Below are 27,016 nucleotides of genomic sequence, written 5' to 3'. Positions count from 1 at the left end.
ATAATCAAAAGCTTCAGAGGAGTTCTTAAGAAGGAAATAAATATTAGCTTTTACTAACTTGGACACTGTTCAAATCTAGATTAGACAACATTAAAACATCTGTCAGCAGAACAAAGATTTTTGTTATTTCACAACAAACGTTTTTTCTTACTAAAAAACCAAAACGGGGACTGTAATGTCATTTAATTGTGTTTCTATTACTTAATTATTTTGGTGCAGCATGAATGGAGCAAAAGCTCTTAAACTTGAGAAAATATTGTTAAAAGTAAAAAGAAAATCTATTTCTTCCTCAACATTTTCCAAAGCCATGTTTGGAGTCTTTGCCAGGCTGATTCGGACGCCCGGACCTTATGTTTGATTCCCCTACTTTATTCTATAGCTATATTAACATATAAAGGATTAAAGTATTTATTTTAAGATTATACAATTATTCTTTAAGTAATGATTAGCAATAGCTATTTAGTCAGACATGGTTGCTTGCTTAAATTTGAACCTGTGTGAAGCCTATTGTTAGCTTTACCTATGACTAGCTTGTACCTTTGTCAAATTATTTACTAGTTAATTGGAAAAAAAAATCTTAAATATATATATGTGTGTGTGTATATATATATATACATATATATTACAGTTCAAGAAAAAAGTTGATTACCTTTTATTCTATATTCATATTAGCTTATGAAGTATGAACATATATTTATAAAAAATGTAAAGTTGAGGTAATGATTATCTAGCTAGGTAGGAAAGGTTGCTTTCTCAATTCTGATTTTTATCATCTGTGTAAGGCTAATGTTAGCTAAACTGGAATTACTTTAGATGCTTGTTGAACCGACACCGGCCAGTTGGGAAAGAAATTACTATTTTTAAAAAAAAATAAGTTCTTTTTAGAGGACCAAATTGCTGGTTTACCTTTATTCTACATCTATATTAGCTTATAAAGGATTAAAATATTTATTAAATGTATACAGTTAGCTATATCTAAACAGTAATTTAAGCTAATGATTAGCCAGTGTTATCTGCAGCTAAAATGTTTACATTTCCAAAGATACAGATAGATAATAACGAAAATAAAAGTTATATAAAATGTATTTTATTAAATATTCTAATTTGCCTAAAATATAGGAGATGTAATACTTATTTGTACTATATATTTTAAAAAACTCAAGTAAAATACAATAAACTTGATTTAAATATGGAGAAATATGAAGATTCATAGAAAATTAGAGCAGATTGAGTGCTCGTGCATGTGACTAACTCAGTGATGGTGGTGCTGATGTGAGGTGAAGGCACGCGCCTCGGAATCGTGCGAGCGCGCGCCCCGATCACCGGTAAAGGACGATGCGGCTGTGTGCGCGCGCACCCTCCCCGGACTCGGTGTCTCTGCAGAGCGGACAGCTCCCCGCTCAGTCCTCCGCCGCTGACAAACTGGTAAAAACGCCACGTTTCCGCGCGGCTGTCGGTGCCACCGCCGCGGGGGGAGGAGGCCTGTAAGCTACACCGCAGTCCGAGCTCCAATCCGGGACGCAGCGCTGCGGTTTGTCCGCTTTGGCCATGGCGCAGCGGAGGAGGCTCAGATGAAGGACGCCCTGCGCATCGGCTAAAAAGCTGGAGGAACTTTCCTACTGCTGAATTCCTCTGAACACAGATGTGAGACTCCTTTAGAACAGGAAAATCCTCGACTAGCTACAGAGGGAAGCAGACAAAACCATCCAGGCCCCACTGGAGGTCCCGAAACCTCCCTTTGGGCACCACCGGACAGAGGGGGCGGTGTAAACAGTGGCAGGAGGAGCAGCAGGAGCCATGGCAGACGCGGCGGAGTGCGGGGTGAGAGTGATGTGCCGCTTCAGGCCCCTGAACGAGGCCGAAATCATCCGAGGAGACAAATACATCCCCAAATTCAAAGAGGACGACACCGTGGTCATAACGGCAAGTCTGCACACTCACTGCTGTCACCTCAATGCTGTTTACCTGTGTGTGTGCGCGCGCGTATGTGTGCGCGCCCAGTGATTTAAAGGAAAAGACACCTGCAGACCAGACACGAGTGCTGAGCCATACTGCAAATTTCGTTGTGATCGATACCAAATCAATACAGGGCCAGTATTACCGATACTAATACCGATACTTTTTTAACTTAAACATTTTGTACTATATGTACTCTGGGCTATAACTAAAATAGAAATAAAAAAGGTTAAGACATTTTTCATAGTGCATATTTGAGTTTTTTTGTTTTGTTTTTTGTTTTTTTTACAAAAAAATATGTATAAATAATTTAATATGAATCAGTGGGCGTCATACTGAACTTAGAGGATAGAAGTAACAGAGGAGCATCCTATTGCGCTAGCGTTGGTATCGATACTGTCGATATATGGATTGATCCATCCACCTCTACCTAATGCCAAATATGCAGTAAGTCTTTGGTGGTACAGAGGAGCATTACAGCAGCGTGGAAATATTTATTTACTATAAAGACTGCCTCTTTACACCCGTATGATGTTACTTATGTTATTATAACTGATCTAAACTGTCTGATGCACTCATGTGTAACATCTCAGTGGTTCTCAGTTGGATTCATCTCTGTGGGAACTGCCTACACCCATCAGTAGGAATCTAGTGGGTGCATGTGGGGGACTTTATGGCCCTCCTCTGCAGACAATCAAGGATATCTTTATTTGTTGTACAGTCAGCAGAAATCACACAAAATTAAATACATAGTGAGGTATTTAAAAGACCAGTGGCAGCTGGGAGTCTACTGGTCCTACGTGTTGGTAGGCCTATACTGTATCTATAGCCAGACGTAAGCCAGCATAGACCGGGCCTCCTTCAAAAGCCACTTTATAATACAGCCTGCTGCTAAGTGTGTGATTCAGTATGTTATTTGAAATTATAATGTAATTATATTTACACACAAATATTTAAAGGTAGGCACATTAGAATACATGTGTATCAAATCAGGTTTTTACAGGAAAAACTAAGTAGATTCAGTACTATCTGAGTAATTTTAAGTTCTTTTAAATGCTGCATAAGTAATTTTTGGTACTTTTAAGTAAATGTAATTATCACATCAGTCATTTTTAAGTGCTTTTGAGTCTATTTAAGTACCGCATGTGTAATTTTAAGTATGTTTAAAGTAAATGTAAGTACTGTTTAATATAATATATAGTATAATATGCATTATATGGCCTGCCCCTCAAAAAGTACAGCATACTTATGATATAAGGTGTGCAAATATTGTTGGCTTTTCTGTTAAATTGCCAGGAAATAACGCGGTAATTACAGAATAATTATCACCTTTAAGTATTTGTAGGTAAATGTAATTGCATAATAATTTAAAATAAAATACATTGAAATTCCATTTAATTACAGAACAATTACTCCATTAGTCGCAGGGTGAATTAATGTTACAACCTGACCTTATGCAGGTGATGAAGGTTATTCATCACTGACCCACTGCCAAACCTGTCCTGCTGCATGGTGTTGGAGGCATCTCCACCCTTTTCCACGTCTGTCACACGTGCTCAGTATGAGTCTGCTCTCATTTCTAAAGGCCTCACAGGTGGACCTGCACGTTCAGACGTCGCTGGGCTGTGAGCACATGTCCCACTACAGGATGTCAGGGCCTCGCACCACCCTCACAGAGTCTGTTTCTGATAGTTTTTGGTGAAACATGTAGTCGAGGAGTAAGGTGGGGGTCATTTCGTAGGGCTCTAGGAGCGCTCCCCCTGCTTCTTCAGCACTGTCCGTCTGACCTCCACACTCTGGTGGAGGAGCTGGACTACCTGTGCAAGCTGGGGTGAATCAGTCTCTCCATTGCACCTGCTGTCACTGCTGAAATGGACCCACACTGGTTTCTGCTTCCTAACAAGACACAGTGGCATCCCTGGAGTTTAACTGAGTGCGAGTCATGCTGTGATGGTCAAGTGTTCCCTCGATAAATGTGAACAGTTCAGATCTCTTATTAGAAATCCGACCTCAATCACCTGATGCTCTGACGCTTCAGAAACGCTCCTGTTTATTTTGTACAGGACCTCTAAAAACATGTTCTTTTTATTCTTAATGAGCCTGTACCTCATGGGAAATTCTTATTTATTTGTACAAAAATGGATAGTTTTTCTTTTTACATCAGATTACATCAGATTTGTGCTTTCTCTGTGACCCTACCATCTTAAAAAAACAAGGGGAATTTTTCTGTAAAATCTGCAGCAGGCTGAGCGGTGACTGAAGATGAAGATGTGTCACCTCCATCAGCAGCCCTGCGTTATCCGTGCAGTTGCTTTAATCGCCCAGCAACACTTTCTCCTCCGTCAGGTTAAACTTGCACACCCCCGCCTCGTGCCATCAATCAGCAGAGCAGAAGCACATTACCGACAAACACACCCCGATACTGTCTGTGTCAGGGGTTTCTCTGCTTTATTTTGGGGGCTCGGAGTGCTGCTGCCGCTGCCTCCAAGTGCTGAGAGCGGCGTTTTTGCAGCGGCAATGAGGCTTTTCCCCTGAGAGCAGGAGTCAGGAGCTGGATGAATGATGGATGGCAGTTACTGGAGCATTTTGAAGAAACGGTAGAGATTTCTGGCCCAGCTTCACCTATTTCCGAGCTGCACAGAGAAGGAGAGAGAGGATGAAAACTGATAGTTTAAAGCTCTGAATCCAAAATCCAAAGCAACCAATCACGCATGTCCACAGAAACATCCTCTAATGAGGCACCTACAAGTACCATCTTTTTTTGTCCATAAACTGGAGAAGTTCAGTTTCTTTGTCCTTTGCAGCAGGTATAGAAAAATAACTCCATCAGCATTTTGATTGGTGAAACAGGACTATTTAAACAATGAGGACCTGAGACACAGGTGAGGATAGTCGGCACCAGCCAGTCTAACACAGGAGACGAAGGAAAAACAGGAAATAATCAAAGGAGATTAATCCAGGCGTGAATATCAACATTTAATAAGGACGTTTATAAGTATAAGTATATAAATGAGAGGAAGACTCAGGGAGGAACAGCTGGGGAAACACTGTGGAAGCTTATTGACAGAAACACGACATCCAAAAGTGAAAAATCACCACTCGTTTCAAAGACGTGATGCAGGAAATAAAGGTTACAGTAAAGAGAGCGTAGAACACAGGAACCCAGAAATCCAACGACAACAGGAACAACAATAAAACATCAAAAGAAGCCCAAACTCATGCACTCAACAGACACTTTATTAGGTACACCTTGGTTGTACAGGATCGGGCCTCCTTTTTCCTTAAGAGCTGCTTTAAGTCTTTATGGCACAGATTCAACATGTTGCTGGAAACATCGTGCCAAAGTGTGCCAAGAAAATATCCGCCCACACCATTACGCCACAATCGGCAGTGTGAAGGGCTGATGCAATGGCAGGTTGGATCCATGCTTTCAGATTGTGACCCTACCATCTGAATGCTGCAGCAGAAATTGAGACCCATCAGAGACTCTTAAATGTTTGAGCTAACGAGAGTTAAACGAGTGTACCTAATAAAGTGACTGGTGGGTGTACATTCACAAAGAATTCAAAGCAAAGCAAACCGAGTAGGCGGAGCTTTGTATCCATGTTTGTATCCTTTTCCCTTTTTCCCAGAGTGTTTGAATCTTCGTGCCAAACCCCCCTTATCTGGTTATTGATACAGTGTCGTGAATCATGTTTTAAACATCACGGGCGACTGGGAACAGCTGTGTTGGGTGTTTGGTGCTGCGATGACTCTGAACCCTGTCGCTGTGTGTTTTTGTCTTTGTCATTGTGAATCAGGGCAAACCGTACATGTTCGACCGCGTGCTGCCTCCCAACACGACGCAGGAGCAAGTGTACGACCAGTGTGCCAAACAGATAGTGAAAGGTAAGAAGCTTTAAACTGAGGAAGCATAGCTCTTTATGTAACCGTCATCTATCCAACATCTGCATACGGACTTAATCTGCTCTTCATCCTTGTTGCTTTACATAATGGAGCCATGGAAATGAGTGTTTGCCAGAGCAGCGTGGCTGATGCTGGATTTTTGGGGGGCTGACATTAATTTTTACCTAGTAAAACTACATCATTATTATTAGATTATGTATGCATATGTACATGCAATATGTTAGAGTTGTATTCATAGGCCAGCTGTTTAAAAATGTCTCCTCCCTCCAGGGTTTATATGTTCCAGCAGTTTGCCACGAATCCATGAATTTCCTTCTTTCCTTCCTGCCTGGCAGCTCCATCTTTAGCATCCTTCGTCTATCATATGGGTTTTCCCTCTTCTGCACATGCTCAAACCTTCACTTACCTCTCTAACTTTGTCTCCAAACCCCGAGCTGTCCCTCTGATGCACTCATTTCTAATCCTGTCCATCCTGATCACTCCACATCTCCTACACACTGAAGGTAAAAGCACTTCTGCACAGGACACACCTGTGCGTCCTTCTCTTCCAGCCTCCTTTCTCCTCTAGATGCAATTTAGGAGTTGAGATGTCCTTCAACCCAGCGTACAGTTACTGGTTTCTAGTATAACCTCTGAAAAATCTCTGCAGGTAGCATCAGTAGATGGATGCGCTAGTGTTTATAACTGTGAAGGTTTAGTGCTCATTTACCGGAGAAGCGGGCTGGACTGTGTCATAGATTCGTTCGCGGGGTTCAGACATGCTGATGTTGTTGCACCCTTGTGTCTTTGTGTTACTCCAGATGTGCTGGGCGGCTACAATGGGACCATCTTTGCCTACGGGCAGACGTCCTCCGGGAAGACCCACACCATGGAGGTGAGACGCTTGTTAGATCACGCGTGCTCTTAAAGCCTGAGATGTTCACTTGTGACCAGATGTCAGCTGCAGAGGGGCTCCATTCCTTTAAAGTTACAGCTTTTTTACATAAAGATGACTAAAAGCTATCAAAGTGACAGCAAATACTCTCTATAGCCCTTTGTGTAAAGACGTGCGGTGACTTTTATTTGGAACTTTCAAACAGTTGGAGGATTAGAGCACAGCGGGCATTGTGTAACAGGCTTACTCCCAACAGGAAACCCACTCAGGCTCGTGCAAGGGGTAGGATTCGAGGAATCAAAAGCTGGTAAGGTTAACGTCTTGGAAAAGCCTTAATCATCACGTCCAACTCAGCGTGTGCTTTAAAGGAGTGAAATTTAATGATTATTATTAGAAAATAGTCAGAGGAGCGCTTCGTCGTTTCGTCATGTCACCAGTGTAACTTCAGCTCGGAGTCTAATCCTAAAGCCTGGTTTTAATTGTCTGATCTGATCTCTGCTTCACCCTCTTTAAGTCCACCTCTGAACCCAGATGTGTCTTTTTTAAATTTCCTTCATTTAAAAAGGCTTTAAAATTGGGCTTTGCAGCCACAGGACCTGGGCACCTTGCAGCCATTGAGTCGACCATGAATTTGTCTCGATACCGAAATATTCTAGAGTAAGATGTCAGGCCGTCTTTTTTGACAGCTCAAGCTTGGCTCAAACTGGGTAACAACGATGATCTCAAGCACAGCAGCAAATCTACAACAGAATGACTGAAAAAGAAAAGAATAAAACTTCTGCAATGCTCCAGTCAAAGTCCAAGTCCAGACCTCAACCTGACTAAAATGCTGTGCATACATAAATGCCCGCCAACCTCAGTTACCTGAGCAACTCTGTAGAGAAGAGTGGGCCAGAATTCCTCCAGCGTGATGTGAGAGTGTGATAAAGCCGCACAGAAAACCACGACTTCAAGTTATTGCTGCTAAAGCTACAAAATCATGAGGTGGACTTTCACAGGTTCTTGGTTCAGTTTTTGTTAAATCAAAAAAATAACACGACACATGACGGCAATATCGTGTGTTGTTGTTCATCTCAGGTTGCATTTACCTCATTTTAAAACTTTAAAACTGTCCTGCTACGTGAAACCTTAGAACTGACAGAGGATGCACTCTCTTTGTAACACTCCTGTTCAGCTAATAACAATGAAAATCAGTTTAAATCATATAGCACCAGGTCATGACAACAGTCAACTCAACATGCTTTATTTCGCAACATCCTCTGTGAGCAAGCAGTTGGGGACTGTGGGGAAAAAGAACCCCCCGTTTATAACAGGAAGAAACACGGCAACATGCTGGAACTGTTTGGGGAGCTAAGAGGAAAGAGAAACGAGAACGAGAAAATAGTCACCAGCGGACGTTTCAGGCTCTTGTTGCCTAGGAAACCCTCTAATGTATTTACCACCCCCAACATATGGCAGCATTAAAGAGCCACATTACACACAAAATTATCAAAGGGAGAAAAAGACTGCAAAAACTGCATCACTGTAATATAACACATGACTGTTGTTGTGTTCAGGGCAAACTGCATGACCCGCAGCTGATGGGAATCATCCCTCGCATCGCCCGCGACATCTTCGACCACATCTACTCGATGGACGAGAACCTCGAGTTCCACATCAAGGTGAGAACAGGAGTCGTTCACAGTTTACCTCCTGAAAAAATGAACTAAATGTCAGGTGTGAGCCCCTGCACTGGAGACCTGTAGCCTGTGGCCGTCTCTGAGACGTTTGTTAACAAAGTCCGTGAAAGGAAAAGCACACACACAACCAAAGAATACCTTTTTGATGTGAAATAAAAGGTAAATGATTGGGTTTAAGGTGCAGTAAAGACCTTAAATCTAACATGTTCAGGGCGATGAATTAAAGGTTTTCAGATTTGTGAGACAGATGCGTTTCTCTATGCAGGTCTCTTATTTTGAAATCTACCTGGACAAGATCCGAGACCTGCTGGACGGTAAGAGAGGCTGTTTATCTGAAGCACTCAGCAGTCTGTTTTTCTTAAAATGTGACTTTTAAAACCAACGTGATGCGATTTGGATCTTTGTTCTGTCTGAAGTGTCGAAGACGAACCTCGCCGTCCACGAAGACAAGAACAGAGTGCCCTATGTGAAGGTTAGTGAGCTGAGCGAGAGCTGTGACACAGTCATGTGTTTCCTGCATGAGGATCCTGCAGGTTTAGCTTTTCATTTGTTAAGAAGTAAAGAGATTTATATATTTAATCTCCCCGTGTGCCTGAGCCGGAGCCTCAACTCAGCTAATGTTTAATTTTAGATGAGCGAATGATTCAGTTAGCGTTTTATTCATCTGTGCAGATTTCCAACACCTAAAAACATTAAAACAGCGATTTTTCAGGCTTTTCTTTATCCTGTAATCGATGCTCATGTCCACACTGGCTGCTGCAGGTCATGATTCTCTTTTTCAGGGCTGCACTGAGCGTTTTGTGTCCAGTCCGGAGGAGGTGATGGACGTCATCGATGAGGGCAAATCCAATCGGCATGTGGCAGTGACCAGTACGTATTTTTATGTGTCTGCTTCAAAAGCGGCACATTTTTCAGAGTTTTAAAAGGTTTCCTGGTATTCATTTCTACCACTTTATTAGATACACCTTGCCTGTACCATGTTGGGACCTTTTGTTGCCTTCAGAGCTGTCGTGAATCGGCATAGATTCGACAAGTTGCTGAGACATTCCTCAGATTTTGGTTCATACTGTAGAGCAGCTGGTCTATCCACACAGACACTCTGTGGTGGAGCTGTACAGCATCAGCAGCTGCTTGCCCCAAAATTTGAAAGAGGAAACCTTCGCCATACAGTCACCTTTAATATTGAGGAGGTTAGGGGCAGTTTTATTCTCCCTGAAGTCGATGATGACCTTCTTCCTTTGTGTTGATGGACACGTTCGCTCCGCTCGTCCCTGTAGGCTGTCTCATCTCTTGTCATTAGTCATTTCAAGCAGAACTGGGGTGGTGGGAGGAGGCTGTGCTTAAAGCCTGCTTCAAACTTAGCGGCTACATTAGGATCGTTGAAAGCTGGAAATCGTTCAAAACTATTCGTATGGAGTCCCAGAATAAAAATAAGCAGTTAGACTTAAACACAAAAGGTCCTTTAACCTCTTAATATGGATCAAGTCAGCGGCAAAGCCCTAAAAGTCAGGACTTTAGCACAGCTCCTGAAACTTCTTAAGGAGGCAGAAACACCTCAATATCTAGATTTAAATGTTTTATTTTCACCTGAAATCTTAAAAGAAGATAAAAAGCCTTTTCTGGTTCCTTTTCTGCAGTTATAATGACTTTTTGGTTAATTTTGTAGACATGAACGAGCACAGCTCTCGCAGCCACAGCATCTTCCTCATCAACATAAAGCAGGAAAACATAGAGACGGAGAAGAAGCTGTCCGGGAAGCTCTACCTGGTCGACCTGGCTGGCAGCGAGAAGGTTGGTCCAAGCGAGATCAGAAACGTGTCGTTAGTGTTTGCTTTGAGACTTTCCTGAGCTGTAAAGCTGATGGATAACCTGCTCGATCACTGTTTGGACAGGTGAGCAAGACGGGAGCTGAGGGGGCGGTGCTGGACGAGGCAAAGAACATCAACAAATCCCTCTCAGCGCTGGGAAACGTCATCTCAGCTCTGGCTGAGGGCACCGTAAGTCCATCCCAGTTCTGTTTCTTATGTAAGTGAAGAAGTACGTGATATTAGAAAACCTCAGCACAGCTGTGTTTTCTTTTCTTCAGAAAACCCACGTGCCGTACAGAGACAGTAAGATGACCCGGATCCTGCAGGACTCTTTGGGAGGGAACTGTCGCACCACCATCATCATCTGCTGCTCACCGTCCATCTACAACGAGGCCGAGACCAAGTCCACACTCATGTTTGGACAGAGGTATCTGCGAGCTCCTCTGTCTAATGTACTCAGTGCCAAAACAGGGCAGAGTTTTTTACTTTCTTTTCTCCATTTTTTCCATAATTAACTCCCAAACTACATAAAAAAACAACAGAAATTTTAAAAAGGAGTCTTTCATCCTTTAAACAGCTAAGATTTTACGCACCACCATATACAGTTTCATCTGAAGTAACCACAACCACCTCATATTTTTAACAGAGGAACAGAAAACAGCCAAAAAAAAGATTTAAAAAAAATGGTTTCCTCCTTCATAGCTATGTTCATCAAAGACCTCCAACACCACTGGCTGAAATGGGAGGCTACCCCGCCCCTTCCCTGGTACTGCCCTCCGAACCCACTGCACCACTACTCCTGTGCAGTGGAACCACGTCCGCCACAGCACTTTCAGATACTTTTTGTCTCACTTCTTCTTTTGTCCAGTTTCCTCAAATTTTTTAAGGCCACACTGCACACACTGCTCATATATGTCAAGTTTTTAGCTAATAGCTCTCTGGGAATCACCTTGTTGGTCCAAAAATACTAGTTTATGTCTGTCAAACTGTTATCTTTAGTATTTTTCACAGATTCAACCAAAGAAATTGGAGCAAATTATGATTAGACTGAAAATGAGTTAAAAAAGCAGCCAAAGATGTTCAGAAAGCCTGGAGAACTGTTGCTCGAGACCACCTAAAAAATGACAAGAAACTCTGACTGTTATAAGTCTGACTGAAGTTATATAAACATTTCCTCACATACAGCTGTTATGAAGCAGGAAACTGGATCCTCAAATGGCTACAAGACGAACGCTTTGCATTTCTGCAAACGAAAAACTTACTTAACTTAAACTTAATAATTACAAAAGAAAAAGCTAATCAGGCAAATCAAACATTAGTCTAAAATCAGTTTTGAATCAAACACAGAGTTGCTGTTTGTGTTTGTGGGAGAGTATCAGTGTATCCAGTCCATCTGCAAAGGTACACGGTGACTCATTTGGTGCAAACTAGCAAACAGATGGCTCTGAGATTCCCGCTGTGCATCTGGGTTTATTCTTATTTATAGACTCCGACACTGCCGCCTTCTTGTTTTCACGTCATGTAAAACTGAGAATAATTAACATTTTCTATTTTCTACACAGTTTTTTTCCTCACACTTCATTCTGAAGCACATTTCATTCATCTGCTTCACTTCTTTAGATGATACAGTTTCATAAAACTGACGCGTCTGTAAAGATCCTCGACCGCAGCGATGTAATCATTTATTTTAAAAATCGAGCTGAAATCCACTGAGCCTTGATCAGTGAGTTCAGACTGAGCAGTGTCACAGAGACTGATTACTGTGCAACCATCTGCCCTCTGCTAAGAGGAAATTCAATTAATTAGGAGATTTCCATCGTGAGAGGAAAGATCGAGAGGGGGGGGGGGTCCTCTGGGAGAAAGCAGACTCACACATATAGCATGTGGAAGCGACTGTATTAGGTGGTAAGGTGAAAACACGCTCAGAAACAGCTGTAAAATGTGTTGCTTTAATTCCACTAAAACAGCAAAAACATGCTTACCTGCAGCGAAAAGGGAAAAAAGGCATAAACTCTTGGATGCTCCTGCTACTTTCATCTGATCATGCTTAATGTTGCCAACTTGCATGCTCAGATGATCAGATTCCTGCATATGTGGCTTTTTTTGTAAGCTCTTGTTTTCAGCAGATGATTTTTAAAGAAGTAGAAACTAAGTAGTGGAAAATAAACCCGAAAATGTTGCTTTTAATCGTTGTAATCAGGGGTTGACTTGACATTGGGTGGGCAGGGGAAGCCTGAGATCCTGTGTAGCTGTGCAGCAGGAAAAATGACAAATAAGTCACCAGATTATTTGTTTTCCTTGATTTAACCTGCTGAATCAAACACTTTAAACGGATGTTTAAACCCCTGTCCATTACTGTAAAATGAACGACACTTAAAGTGCAGTTCAGTATTTTGATTTGATTACTATATTAACTCAATGAGCTGGAACAAACTCTCAATAAATTCCAGAGAAGAAGTCTAACAATTAAGCACGATGAGATTAATTAAAAGGCTAATGCTTACTGTCTGTGTCCGCTCAGAGCGAAGACCATCAAGAACACAGTGTCTGTGAACCTGGAGCTGACGGCCGAGGAGTGGAAGAAGAAATACGAGAAGGAGAAGGAGAAGAACAAGAACCTGAAGAGTATCATCCAGAGGCTGGAGGCCGAACTCAACCGCTGGAGAAACGGTGAGATTAAAGCGGCCTGCAAGGGCCAATTAAAGGAAACAGCTGCTGTGAGCTCCTGAGTGTTGATCGGTGGTTACGCAGTGGGATGCTGGGGTTTTTGTGACAACCATACATCGTTGTTGTATCTTACAGCTCCACAGTAAGTTATGAATAGTTAACGTGCTGTCTTTCTGCTTCCTATGCACTCATTTCTATACCTTTAAATAAATGATATTTCAGAGGGAACCCACCTTCTGTTGCACGGTTCCTGCTTGGTGGGACTTATTACAGAGTTACGCATCAGATGTCCTGATTAACAGCCCTCAGCCTGAGATGTTTACCAAGGAAGCTAATAAAGAGGCCCTAGTTTGAAAGCAACTGCTTTGGTGAATGTGTGATGGGAAGGTGGACGAAGGGTGGGATGGACAGTCGTGGTGGAGACAGAGCCAAGAGAGAGTTTTTGATTTAGCAGGCGAGTGATCCACACTCCAGCCCTCAACGATAGTCATGAGCTCTGGGTAGTGACTACGCTCCCTACGCTCCTAAAGTATGCCTTAGGTGCCATGATTTCCCTTGACAGTGGGACCTCCAAGGCCTGATAGATTGGTTTACCCAGACCTGTAAGGACTTTGGGCACACTTTAAAATTGAAGGCTGAACTTATACCAGGCAGGAAAAAAATGCTCAACACCTTCTATTTGAGACGTCTCAACATGAGAAACAACCAGAAAAAGGGGATGTTAGAGCACCCCATCCAACGTCGTCCTCGACTGGTGGAGACGTACCACCTGGGAAGAGACCCTCGATAGACCCAGAAGTCTCTGGAGTTATTAAATATTTCATCTGGTGTTGATGAGGAAAGGACGTCTGGAAAGCCCTGCTGCCACTGTGACCTGACTCTGGATAAATGGAGGAGAATGGATGGATGTTTCTAATGACTCACAACACAAAGCAATCAAAGTGGATCAGCAGCAGCAGCCTCCTTTTCTTACATCTTAACATGTGAATACCTAAGCAGAGCGCGGCTACTCGTTCACCGCTTGTCTGGTTATTTCTCCTATCTGTGCACCGAGGTCTGAAGGATCTGACGAGTGGTGACACTATTTTCCTGAGATTGGATTGGTCTGTAGGAGCTGTTGCTCTCCAATCTGGAGCATCATCTGCTTCAAAAAGTTGTAAAGCCTTGACACTTTATCACCCGAGTATCATACAGGCTGTCTGGACTTATTTTGTCATATTTGGCTGTAAAATTACAAAATAATTCTCATCATACATGAACCATTTAAATTTCCTCTCTAGCTCAAACTGTGAAATGCATATAGTAAAATCTAGGAGTTGCTGATTTTTCTGTGTTCAGAATTTGTGAATGCTTTGCTATACAGAGATACACCGAATATTCCCGTAAAACTCATCTTCTCTTTTTTCTAAAACCGTTTGAACGGTCATTTAAAATGAGTTTCATTTATATAGCGCCAAATCACAACAACAGTTCTCTTAAGGTGCTTTATAATCTATACTGAAAGGTTAAGACCCTCAAATAATACAGAGAAAACCTCAGCAGTCAGCCGACACCCACCCTGTGAGTAAGCATTTGGCGACAGTGAGAAGAAAAAGACCCTATTTAACAGGAAGAAATCTAGCAGAGATTAAAATGAATTGCTGATGATTAAATAGTGCAGTAGTGGTGTGTACTAGTAGCTGCTACTTTGTTTTTAGGAGACTTTGACCTTTGACCTTTGAGAGTCAGATGCTCTCTGTGACACACACACAGAAAATGTTTTTTTCTCCATGCATGCCAACAAGCAGAAATCAAAGAAAAAAAGTGGGCGGCGGCCTGAGAAACTCGAGTGTCATTAACCTCACAGGCTCTGGTTTTATTTTAGGTAGCTGTGTATGCACATGCTCAGTCTGTGACGTCTGGAAATCACATGTAATTACTGCTCAGATGAATCTGGCGCTGTGATAATGTGTGGGGTCTGATCGGCTCACGCCTTGTTCTGCCCGAATGTTGTAGATTCTGTGTAAATCCACCATGAAGGACGCCACGCTGCCCATGTGTGTTTCCACACCACACTTCCTCCCTCTCTGCTGAGACTGCAAGGTCTCCTTCACAGCATCCTCGCCCTTTTTTTCCCCCCATCTTTGTTGCATAGTAACCACTCCTCCTCCTCCTCTCAGTCCTTTCTTTGCTTTAATGCCTCCCTGCCTTCACCCCCCTCCTCCCCCTTTCTTTCTGTGGCCATTGTTGCTTTTTTATGTTTAATTCCCCTGTGGATGCTGATAACACTCCCCCTCCTTAGCATCAAATCAGCTCAGCTGCAGCATCCAAAGCTCCTGACATGTAAATGCAGCACTCTCACACACACATACACACACATTATGCTGATACAGTGTTTGTGGTTTGAGTCAGCCGCTGGCTTCCTGCCCTGCCGTTTAAAAGGAAGCAGCTCTCCGCCTCCTTCAGTCTGTCCTCTGCTCCATCTCCTCATTAGCTGCTGGCTTTTATCACCAAACCCACAGTTAGAAAATCAATAATCACACAAACACTGGTGAAGCCAGCATGATTTCACTCAGTGCAGTATAACTGATGCAGTTTTCTCCTGAAGGAATTGTAATTGTAAAAAATAATAGTAATGATGATAGTAAGTTGTGTGCTGGCTTACAAACGTAGCCAGCCCCCAAACCTGATGTTCCAGGAAATACATCAGGTTTACTTTAATTATCTGAATATAACTTATCTAATTTACTTTGATAAACTACAGTATCCTGGTGTTATCTTGACTGCAAGACAACAATTGTTCCTTTTACGTTAAAGGACTGCTGCCAGGATTTACCACCCTACATGCACGTTGCAGACGATTAATTTGGTTTTGTGCATTACAGTAAAACATCTCCACTTTAGTCTCTAACATCCAAAAGAATTTGTGGTTTGTTCAGATGCATCTTTGCAGACCCTCAGCTATGCTGCCGTGTTCTTTTCAGAGAGATGAACCCTTCTTCCCACTTCATTTATGAAGCCTGCTTGAGCATCAAGTCTCTTTTAGTTTCTCAGCTTGGTTTTAACTGTGGTTTGTTACTTCAAAATGCGTAAACTGAGACGTAGTTATTACACTTATTACAGTATTTACACTTTTAACATCGTGGTTTAAGAATTCTTCCACAAAATTAAGATTGTATTGTGCGACGCACTGAGGCATAATGTAACAACTATAGTGCTACTCGATGTGACACCACACCACAACATACGGCACGATCAGAGTGTTTAAAACGTCGTCACAATAACATGTGTGTATATAATGGATGCACGAGTAGAATATCTAACAAGTGAGTTCCTATCACAGGGGAGAACGTTCCTGAGGAGGAGCAGCAGAGCTCTAAAGATCAGAGAAGCGGCGAGCCGTACGACAACACTGCCATCATCGACAACCTGCTGCCAGCCGGAGGAGGTGTCTCCGTCTCCGGTGACGAGAGGAGGAAGTACGAGGAGGACGTAAGGAACCTGTACAAACAGCTGGATGACAAGGTGAGCAACAGGACGAGGCTGAAGCTGGTTTATTGTAAACATGTCACATACAGCACAGACTTACAGGGTACCTGGTTTGCTTATTTCATGCTCCATCTCCACTACAGTAGCTTTGCATGAATAAGATGTAAAAATAATTGTCATTTATCTCAGGATGGGTTTTATTCATCTTCTGTCTGAAATAAAGTGTTCTAGCTCCTTCCCCTTTCTTCTGATTGGCTGCATAAAACCCATAAAAAATAGATTTGAATTGCAGGTGGTTCACCATATATGTGACATAGGGCTGATATATACCTATATGATGAACCACAGAGCCAAGAGTGTTTGATCAGTCCGAAGCCTGAGCTTTGGGCTCATAGGGATTACATGTACACATACTGCCCTCATTATTTAAACAATTCCTGAAATTTTTTATTGACAGGATGACGAAATTAACCAACACAGTCAGCTGGCGGAGAAACTCAAGGAGCAGATGATGGATCAAGAAGAGGTTTGTCTCCCAGCTCATGACGGTTAATAGTAATGATACAGCATGCCTGCTTATTTCCTCTGACACGTTTTTGTTTTTTTATCTGTGCAGCTGCTGGCATCAACACGACGCGACTATGATAAGATCCAGGAGGAGCTGTGCCGGCTGCAGACGGAGAACGAGCTAGCCAAGGAGGAGGTGAAGGAGGTGCTTCAGGCCCTGGAGGAGCTGGCAGTTAACTACGACCAGAAGAGCCAAGAGGTGGAGGAGCGAAACCAAGCCAACGCGCAGCTGACCGAGAAGCTGCAGCACAAGACGGTGAGTCGTGACGTTTCTGAATCCTACTAGATTACACATGAAGTGCAGCGATGCAGAGGCATGCTGACAGGCTGTCTTTGCGGCGGCGTCCTCAGGCGCTGCTGTCGGTGCTTGAGAGGGAGGTGAGTCAGCTGCAGGAGCTGAATGGCCTGCAGAGAAAGCGTGCTGCCGAGGTCCTCAACCTTCTGCTGAGAGACCTCAGTGACATCGGTGCCATCATCGGCACCAGCGATGTCAAGACGGCTGCGGTGAGGCCCCACGTGCACATGACAAAAACCTTACCAACCTTACCTGAAACAGACACACGACCCTTTAACCCGGCTCGTCCTGCCTCCCTCTCAGTGCTCAGAGATGAAGGGGAACGGCTCGGCGCTGGAGGAGGAGTTCACCGTCGCTCGCCTCTACATCAGCAAGATGAAGTCCGAGGTCAAGTCTTTGGTCAACCGCAGCAAGCAGCTGGAGAGCGCCCAGGCCGACGCCCACCGCAAGATCCAGGCCAACGAGAAGGAGCTGGCGTCCTGTCAGCTGCTCATCTCCCAGGTAAGTGTCACCTGACGTTGTCACGCTAACCGAGTTCTCCTGGAGTTTGGTAAAGTGTCAATCACGTGTTGCTGTCCCTGCAGCATCAGGCCAAGATAAAGTCTCTGACCGACTACATGCAGAACATGGAGCAGAAGAAAAGGCAGCTGGAGGAGAGTCAGGACGCTCTCACCGAAGAGCTCGCCAAACTGCACGCTCAAGGTCAGTCCTAGAAACCTCCACGGACTCTTAAAAACCAGACTAATTTACACAGGCAGTATGAGCACAGCTGACATGTCATCCCACCCTGAAAAAAGAAAAACTCTGAAACAACAAAGAAAAAGATGTTCCTAATGTACGAGACACCACTTTAACCTTTTAGTTGTTACTGATTCAATAACCATTATTTAATCAGTGTGTTTTTTAGGTTTTCTTTATACCTCAGTTACACACAAAGCACTGGAAGGTCTTTAATTTGAACTCTCAGTGAACTTTATCCATCACTGGAATATCACATAGATTAGGACCAGACGACACTGTATCTTACAACATGAGGGTGCTTTGAGCACGAGTGGCCAGTATATTATGTCTGAGTATCACCACAGGGGATAAAGTGGGATCTGGCAGGCAGGGGGACCTTATGATCAGGTGCATCAGTGCTGTGTGATGAAAATAATTACTTAATAATGATAATAATAATAATGATAATGATAATGATGATGATTATTATCTGCCGCTCTATCACTAGCTAGATACTGAAGTATCACAACTACGACTTTATTTGCATCTGCACCATGAACGCATCACATGAAGGTATAAGTGGGCCGTGGGATTTTGTTATTTTATTATTACTGAGCAAATGTGTCCATGCAGTCAGTCTGCAGCACATAAGAAAAAATTGCCAGTAATGTGCATTAATCTGCCATTCTGAACCTTTGAGGCCTTCTTTAACCGCTGCATCCACATAAGTCAAATATCACATGTGTATAACGTGTGCACTGTGTTTGGGAATCATGCGTTCCAAGGATCATTACACTATCTTGATGCCCACATTTGCTTTTTGCTTTTGTGGAAGAGGAACGTCGCCTGTACTCGTCTGATGGAAGGTGGTTTGGCAGGAGATGGATGTGATAGAGTCTTGCACGTCAGAGTTTTTTTTTCTGAATACCTTAACGATTAAGATGAATTTCACAAAAAGGGTGGGCTGGGTAACTACGCTATAAAGGTGAGGGTTTGTCTTTGGATGTGTTTGAGTCTGTGAGTCTATGGTTTGACCCACGGTGGGAAGTCTTTTGTCTATTTCATCAGATTTGATTTATATTGTCTTTCAGTAAAATATCTCACAGTGTGAAGTTTGAGAGTTTAGCTTTGTGAGTAAATTCGGTCTTTGCCTTCAGTTTCTGACACAGCATAATTATTTTGTCTTTAGAGAAAATGCATGAGGAAAAGGAGAAGGAGGACATCTGCAGAGCGGACGGAGACGATGACATCAAGGTAAAAAAACACAGCTCAAAGTTTGATTTTGATTTTTACAAAATTTTAAAATCTGGAACTAGCCAGATGACCACTTTTATTCTTCAGCACAGTCTGAACTCTCTTAGGCAGCTTTCGTGTTGTTTCGTTAAGTAGTCTTCAGGAATAGTTCTCCAGGCTTCTTGAAGGACATTCAAAGCTCTTCTTTGGATGTTTCTCCATTTTTTGTTCTGTTCTCTGTCAACATGATCCCACACTGCTTCAATAATGTTGAGGTCTGGATTCAACAGACCACCACTGTGTGTTCTTACTGAATTAAGAATGTGTTTGGGATCATTGTCACGCTGAAAAATGAAACTGTTGACAATCATATGCTTTCCAGATGATTTTGCATGGTGTATCAAAATCTAATGGTACTTTTCTGTTTTCATAGTTGTTAATTTTAACAAGGTCTCCACCACCACTGGCTGAAATACAGCCTGAAAAATGCCTCTAAAGATGATCAGGTACAAGGACTGGACTGCAAATGAGTGAAAAAGCAGCCAGTGTCCAAATAAAACCTTTGAAAGAGCTTCAGAAAGCCTGGAGAACTGTTGCTCAAGAACACACAGAAGTAAAGCGTAAAAAATGAGGGTTGATTCAAGACATTTGTCCATAAAGAGTAAAATGAGCCGAGCTTTTCTTCATGCAGTGATCCGGGTCTGCACTGTGATCAGATTAAAGGCAGGAGATCCAGTAACTAGTTGTTAACTAGTAGTTACTGTAACTAGTAGTATCTGTTTGGTGTTCACACTCAGTTCTGTCCTCACTACAGTGGGCCGGTAGAGTCTCCACATGAGTACAGATGTGTCACGAGTCCATCTGTCACTCACTCCTTGAGCAAGACCCTCACATACTTGTAGATTGTTCTAGATTCTTGATTCAGGCACTCCCTAAGACCAGCTTGACTGCATCGTCTCTGCAATAAGCTGAGACCCTTCCAAGTAGCCTGATTTAAAGTGTTAAACCTAACACGGTCTAACACGGTCCATGTCATAGGTTTATCCAGTATTTAAGTACCTTAGACTGACCCAGAAAACCAAGCAGCTTCTAACAGGAAGCTCTTGTACTTTGGATCATGGATTTGGGATTATCGTAGGGTTATTTTAGTGCGTCATGTTTCTGTTCAGCATCCTCTGAGGGAATAATGTTGCCAACCTCGGTTCTAATGTGTTTTTATGTCTTCAGAAAACGCTGGAGGAGCAGCTGGAGAACCACAGGGAGGCTCATCAGAAGCAGCTCAGCCGCCTACGGGATGAGATCGAAGACAAACAGAGGATGCTGGACGAGCTCAGAGAGTGAGAAAACATCAGGAAACGCACACATTGACCCACACAAACCAACTCTGAGGATGTAACGGCACAGCAGGGGGGAGACGATGGGAAATTTCACAGATTTCACAGGGAAACCCACAGATGTGCTCAGGTTTTAAAGATTTGTGTAGAACCCATTCTACACAAATTCTGATCTTTTCTGACGAGCTCAGGCCACGAGCAGATACACACATATACCCATTTTAAAATTCCCCTCAGCCCTCAGAGTAGGGATTTCCACTCAGGTTGTCTTCAAAGGGGGACTGCTGGGGAGAAGAAGCAGCTCAGAGAGCAAGTGCGAGCGAGGAGCTGCTGCCTGAAAGCGATCAAAGATCTGGGTTCAAAGTCGGCTTCTGCTTCAAAAGAAGAGTTAACATGACTAGAAAGTGACTTTCAAGGTCTCAGCCTGCAACTTTAGACCCTCCAACTAAACATGCTTCGATTCCAAACCACATTTTCTGAAACTAGAGAGCGTATTTATTAAAACAGTTTCTCCCTCTCAGTCTAAATCAGGGGCTGTTACTGGAGCAGGAGCGACTCATGTCGGATTACGACAAACTGAAGGCGGAGGAGCAGGAGAAGAATGCAAAGCTGGAGAGGCTCGTGTAGGTGAACACAAGCATCTTAGAGCTAATTTCAGCCAATAAAAGTGTCACATGGTTTGATTATTGCTCTGTTTTCTGTACAGGCTGCTGAATGAACAAAGGGAGCAGGCCCGAGAGGACCTGAAGGGTCTGGAGGAGACTGTGGTGAGACTCAGTGATGGCCCCATAACCACTCTCACCTTTGAAGTCACAGCTCTTCTAACCTTAGATGTCTGTTTAGTCACATAGCAAAGCAAAGAAACTGCACTGCTGGAAGTCTGCACCAATGCAGGCTTGCTCAAAAACAGTGCTTTGTAATATATTTTATGAGAATGGAGGCAAGTCGGAGGATTAAAGAAATGTTGTTAGTATAGTGCATCTCATTGATCCGGCAGTTTACAACTTCATCCCAAAGAGTCTTGCGGACAGATTTCTTACGGTTGAAAGTGCACTTCTTTTTCTTACATTTAGATAAAAAGGGGAGTTTCAGTGATCGAGCCTCAAGGAAACGGCTGTGATTTGATGCTGTATAAATGAAACAGAATTTAATTGAATACCCTGAGTAGGGATGGGAAGCTGGATACTGATGTTTCGACGCTGTGTCGAGCTTATGAAGCACTGATCTGAAGTGCCGTTCAAAACACCCACTTCACATGACCATGGCTTTTTCAGGTTTCACCCTAGGTTTGACAGATGGTAGAATAAACCTGATGACATCTTTAATTCAGTTCAATTTAATTTAACAGTATTTACATACAAATGAATTCAACTGAACTGAATTAAAAAGAAAAACCCAACAGTCTGATGATTCCCTATGAGCAAATACTTGGCGACAGTGGGGAGGAAGAACTCACTTTAAAAAGGAAGAAACCTGTGGCAGAATGTAAATCCTAGAGCTATTATGTGGGTCTAACTTCCAGCTTTCACTCCTTTCTTGTTCACTCAGGCCAAAGAGCTGCAAACGCTGCACAACCTGCGCAAACTCTTCGTCCAGGACCTCACTGCACGGGTTAAGAAGGTAGATCTTTTTACTGTTGACACATAAGACTGGTCGTTTAATGTAGTTTGGTGTAATTTTCCTCTATTATAAGAGTGCAGAGCTTGACTGTGAGGAGGGACTCAGCAACATTGCACAGAAACAGAAAATCTCATTCTTGGAGAACAATTTGGAGCAGCTGACTAAGGTCCACAAACAGGTACGGTTGCTATACAGAGGCTGAATCCATAAAATTATTATCAAACAGAAATGCTGAGCGCTGTGAGATACAGTACAATAAAAATGATGCTCAGTAACTTCATGCTGCCGCCCTCAGCTGGTCCGGGACAACGCAGACCTTCGCTGCGAACTGCCCAAGCTGGAGAAGCGTCTGCGAGCCACGGCCGAGCGAGTCAAAGCGCTGGAGAACGCCTTGAAGGAGGCCAAGGAGAACGCCATGAGGGACCGCAAGCGCTACCAGCAGGAGGTGGACCGCATCAAAGAGGCCGTGCGGGCCAAGAACATGGCCAGGAGGGGATACTCTGCACAGATCGGTGAGGTTTTACTTCCATTTATTATTCCACTGAAGCAGATGTGCTAATGTGACAGCTGTCGGAACAAGAGGACCGGTTCACACTGGGGTTAAACCTGCCACCAGCAATGTAGCTGAACCTGGACACAAATACATTTCCAAATGAGTGATAATGTTTCTAGATAACTGCTATACATATAAATGACCATCTGTATGCTAAAGAGTTTGCGTAGCAATTTAAAGTGGTTTTGCTGAGAATATGCTGATTGGCAGGATTGTTTCTGTGGCCTGGACACTGATGCGCTTGTTGCTGTTGGTGCTTTTATAACCCTATTGCAGATAGATGCTTATCAGCACAATCTGACTCTGATTGATTGCAACATGTTGGCAGTCTCACTCAAATATTTGCAAAATTTGCCAATTTGTCTGAGAGGGACTGTAGTCAGCCCAAGTGAGGCTGCTGTGTTAAACCTGTTTCATAGTACAGATGATACCCTGTGTGCAACATTTGGTGACTAAGGTGAGGAAGAACTCCATTTTAACAGGAAGTGACTTCCGGGAGAACCATACTCAGGGAAGGGCAGCCAGGGGAAAGATTCAATCCCTGTGAGAGTAGCTTTTCCAGTTCATATTTCAACCAGAAAAATTGAAATATCTGAACTGTTTTAAACTTGAAACAAACAAACAAAAAATAAAACACTGGATAAAAAACAGACCTGAATATGGATCCCTGGGAGAAAGATAGATCAGGCAATGGATCAAGATGTTCCTTTTTTTGTGTTTTCAGCGAAGCCTATCCGGCCCGGACATCATCCACTGTCCTCCCCGATCTGCAGCTCCATCAGAGCCGGAGGTGTTGATATTCATAACAACTGAACCCACAACAGCAACATAATCCTGTGAGTGCAAAAAATCTCTTTTCCATTTTAAGAAATAGAATTTCCTTTGCTTGTCTTACACATGGCTACCACCAGGGGGCGGTTAACAAATAAATCAATTACACATAAACTGGATGTAAGACAGTCTCAGAGATTTGCCTCCTGTTGCAGACGACCATAAACAACTCAACGCATGCTCACCACCCCACCTGGATCCACAAGCAACACCCCTCCTCTTGGAGCACCAATGGGAGGCCTTCACGACAGACTGTCATCGCTCGGAGAAGCACCATCCAAACATTGTGTAAATACTGATATGAGACATATTTAATTTGCTGAATGTAGATCTCAGAGGCCTCATTTATAACACATTCTCTGTTATAAGTTTAGTTTTCTGGATCTTCTGATGGTAGATTGTCGTTATTATGCAACGGATTAAAAGCTCGATGTTCAGGAGTGAGGCCTGAATCCGCTTCTGTATTAGAAATGAAAATGAAGCTTACGTTTTAGGTTTGTGCAGCTTTACAGGAAAAGGCAAACGTGTCAGTTTTTAGATAAGTGTTGATTCTGCGTTCATTTTATCGATTGAGATAGTTTAACGTTTTAGGAAACAACTTGCTTTTTTCCTTTTTTTCTCAGTCGTCATGATGAGAGAAGTGACACCACTCGAGTGTATCTGATCAATATGAAGCTACAGCCAACAGACGGTTAGCTTAGGTTAGCATAAAGACCAGGGAACGGCAATCACAGAGGTCTTTGGTCCTGTACCCTATATACCTCTTTGCAAACAGCCACTTGTCATTAGGTTGGTGAAAATACAGATGGTTGCCAGATGGTTGCTGACTGGTTTCTAGGCCTATGTGACTGACGCTACAGCAGCATCCCTCCAAAATGGCAGTCACACCGAAGACAACAGTTTACTATGGATAAACGCCTCATCCCACTCTGTAGCCTAAATGGCGACCATTAGGTTGATAATTGCTCCGTGCTCTTTATGGAAATGCCGACTGGACAGTGTAATCACAAAGTGCGTTAACTACAACTCATTGCAAACAGAAGAAAATTTAACATGCATAATCAGCAAATTACACCCCAGCTCATTTACATCAATGCCTGAAGATGATTTCTGCTGTTAGCTGGGCAGCACTAACAGGTATGCTACCTGCATATTTTGGAAAACATCTACAACTTATTAACAGATCCTGAATTGAAAATCTCATCCATATTCTTTAGAAGTATTTTAACTATGGACCAAAAAATTGTACTCACCAAAAACAGACTCACTACAAGCTCAAAACTGTAAAATGATGGTATGTGACAAAAAACATTAATGTATTATTTATAATATAAGGGAGAAGAACTACTCTTCCCGCAATCCTTAACTGAAACAGCGGCCTCTCTGATTGGTGGAAGTTGCTGTTGGATGACATTGACCTAGGAAATGTGTAAACCCACAAACATCAGAGTGGACGAGTGGCGATTGCAGTCAGGAACGTAGCACTGTGCCACATCGATAACTTGGCTATACTCGACTGCACACGCACAATACAAACTACAAACACTAAATTCTAGAAGGCTGGAAGTCGGTTGCTATGGAATCTGGGATTTGATTGTATTATTGGATGAGTAGTTCTTTCACTGTTAAAAGTTATTATGTACACAGAAGCGGGTCATCTACTAATTGGAAGGTCAGTGGTTCAACTCCGGGTTTCTCTAGTGTTCATGTTAAAGTATCTTTGGGCAAGAAACAGAACACTGAGTTGCCCCCAGTGCATCCATGAGGGAGAATGCTAGGTTAAAAGCACTTAGACACAGTGAATGCGTGAATGAGGCCTGTAGTAAGAACACTTACAAACAGAGTCGAAAAGGACTACAGAAGTCCCAGACCCCGTACCTTAGCTTTTTTTTGTTTATTTATTTATTTAGTAGATTAAATAAAATCTGTTTATGGTCACGATTTATCTTGTTGCTGGTTGGTTCAAGGCTTAAAACTTTTCTGAAACGTCAATGGAGAAAAGGAGTGGAATATTTATTTCTGGAAACAGAGAACTTGAAATAAAAATGGCTGTTTCTCCATTTTAACCTAAGCTAACTAACTGCAGGATGTAGCTTCGTGCTTACTTTTCTGGATGTGATTTGTATCAAAGCAGGGCCTTTAAGTTTCTAACCTCGATGATGTTGAAGGTTATTGCTGGAGCTGGGCAGCAGAAACATGCTTCCACACAACTGTCTTTGCTTGTGTCTTGGTCTTGTCTTCCAGATTTTATAATTTTTGTGTTTACACTTTTGTTTGATTACAGGTGACAATCAATAAAGAAACCCTTTGATTTGGTTTTAGAAAACATGCTCTGGGCTTCAAAAATGATCTTTTTTTGTCGTTTTGCGAAGAGAGATCTCATACAATTAAACTGCGCTACTATAGCTCTTGAGGAACACTGACCAGCCAATCAGTTGCTCCTAGGACTATGAGGCTGGTTTATAGCTCTGGTTTAAAGCTGATTTAAATTTTTTCTCCCCACACAATTTCAGTGTCTGGATCTTTGTAATAGTCTGAACTCAATCTGTAAAGTTTGTGATTGGCTAGTCAGAGTCTTTAAAAACAGATTCGAAGGCAGAATAAAGGTTTTTCCCCTCAGGAGAAGTAATTAAAATCTCAGTGGATAAGCTGGATAAGTTTTTCCCTTCAGAAAACTCAAATCATCAAAACAGCACTCCAGCTTTAGAAATTAACACATTTCTCTACATTGACTTGTGACTTTGTAACTTTCTTTTTTTAAAGTCAAAAAACTGTAATTTAATGAGGCCTCTTGACCCTTTAGTGGTACGTTAGATGTTTGTGCTGCTTTCCTTTATGCTGCCTGTTTAGCATATTTTTATATACATTATTGTCTCAGTGGAAAAGGCCCAATACAGTTGTTCTTTAGTTATAGTCTACCATTTTAGTTTCTTTTAGGTATCAAAGAGTAGCAGTCATCCAGCTCGAGGACGATACCTACAATCTAGCTTGATGACTGCTACCCTTCTAATGACGACCCCTACGCTTTGAATTAGCTTCTTGACCAGTAGCAATCATCGAGCTTGATGACTGCCACCATTCGCCCAGTCATTGGGCTAGATGAGTGCTCCCCTTTGACTGGTCATCACACTTGACTGCTACCCTTTGAACATAAGGCTGAGGACTTGGGTAGGATTGGGCCTTAGTTGTGCAACGTGACTTTCGGGCTAGTTGCCTTTGTTTCTGTGGATGTTGCTGTAGAATATTACAATTTTGTAATGGTTTAGTTGCAGGACAGCAACAATCACAGACGACGAATAAGTGAATGTAACTGCATGGACTAGAGCTTGTGTTAAAGGCATGCTCAGGGAGGGCAGTTTCTATACAGGATGCATTTACCTCATCATGTTGTACATTTTGTTTGTTTTAGCTGTAGCATCGTGTATCCAAATATATCTTACAACTGATGCAATTAAATCTAATAAAGATATATCTATTTAACTTGCTTTTTTGTGTGCATTTTAAA

At 42.6% G+C, this 27,016-nt stretch overlaps 1 protein-coding gene across 1 annotated transcript; it reads left to right on the top strand.

Annotated features, from left to right (window-relative positions):
* The first annotated feature begins 1,297 nt into the window (after positions 1–1,297).
* LOC116316412 (kinesin heavy chain) lies at positions 1,298–26,971 on the top strand. The gene is made up of 26 exons (XM_031734972.2): positions 1,298–1,923; positions 5,757–5,844; positions 6,663–6,736; positions 8,293–8,397; positions 8,681–8,729; positions 8,832–8,887; positions 9,198–9,285; positions 10,082–10,206; positions 10,308–10,412; positions 10,502–10,650; positions 12,745–12,893; positions 16,213–16,394; positions 16,816–16,884; positions 16,975–17,181; positions 17,277–17,429; positions 17,524–17,721; positions 17,805–17,922; positions 19,130–19,194; positions 20,401–20,510; positions 21,029–21,130; positions 21,214–21,274; positions 22,056–22,127; positions 22,201–22,305; positions 22,423–22,639; positions 23,405–23,516; positions 23,667–26,971. The coding sequence occupies exons 1-25, from the start codon at positions 1,798–1,800 to the stop codon at positions 23,491–23,493; spliced, it is 2,862 nt and encodes a 953-aa protein (XP_031590832.2). The 5' UTR covers positions 1,298–1,797; the 3' UTR covers positions 23,494–23,516; positions 23,667–26,971.
* The last annotated feature ends 45 nt before the right edge of the window (positions 26,972–27,016 follow it).

This window comes from Oreochromis aureus, linkage group 23, assembly GCF_013358895.1.
Source record: "Oreochromis aureus strain Israel breed Guangdong linkage group 23, ZZ_aureus, whole genome shotgun sequence".
Taxonomy (NCBI): Eukaryota; Metazoa; Chordata; class Actinopteri; order Cichliformes; family Cichlidae; genus Oreochromis; species Oreochromis aureus.
The sequence above is the reverse complement of the archived record's forward strand: the minus strand, read 5'-3'. Positions and strand labels throughout refer to the sequence as shown.

What these genes read in the sequence shown, in the direction of transcription:
- LOC116316412 (XM_031734972.2), top strand. Translation starts at nt 1,798, where the DNA reads ATGGCAGACGCGGCGGAGTGCGGGGTGAGAGTGATGTGCCGCTTCAGG. An exon ending in TGCCAAACAGATAGTGAAAG is followed by an intron (nt 5,845 to 6,662) that starts GTAAGAAGCTTT and finishes GTGTTACTCCAG; the next exon opens with ATGTGCTGGGCGGCTACAAT. An exon ending in ACCTGGCTGGCAGCGAGAAG is followed by an intron (nt 10,207 to 10,307) that starts GTTGGTCCAAGC and finishes CTGTTTGGACAG; the next exon opens with GTGAGCAAGACGGGAGCTGA.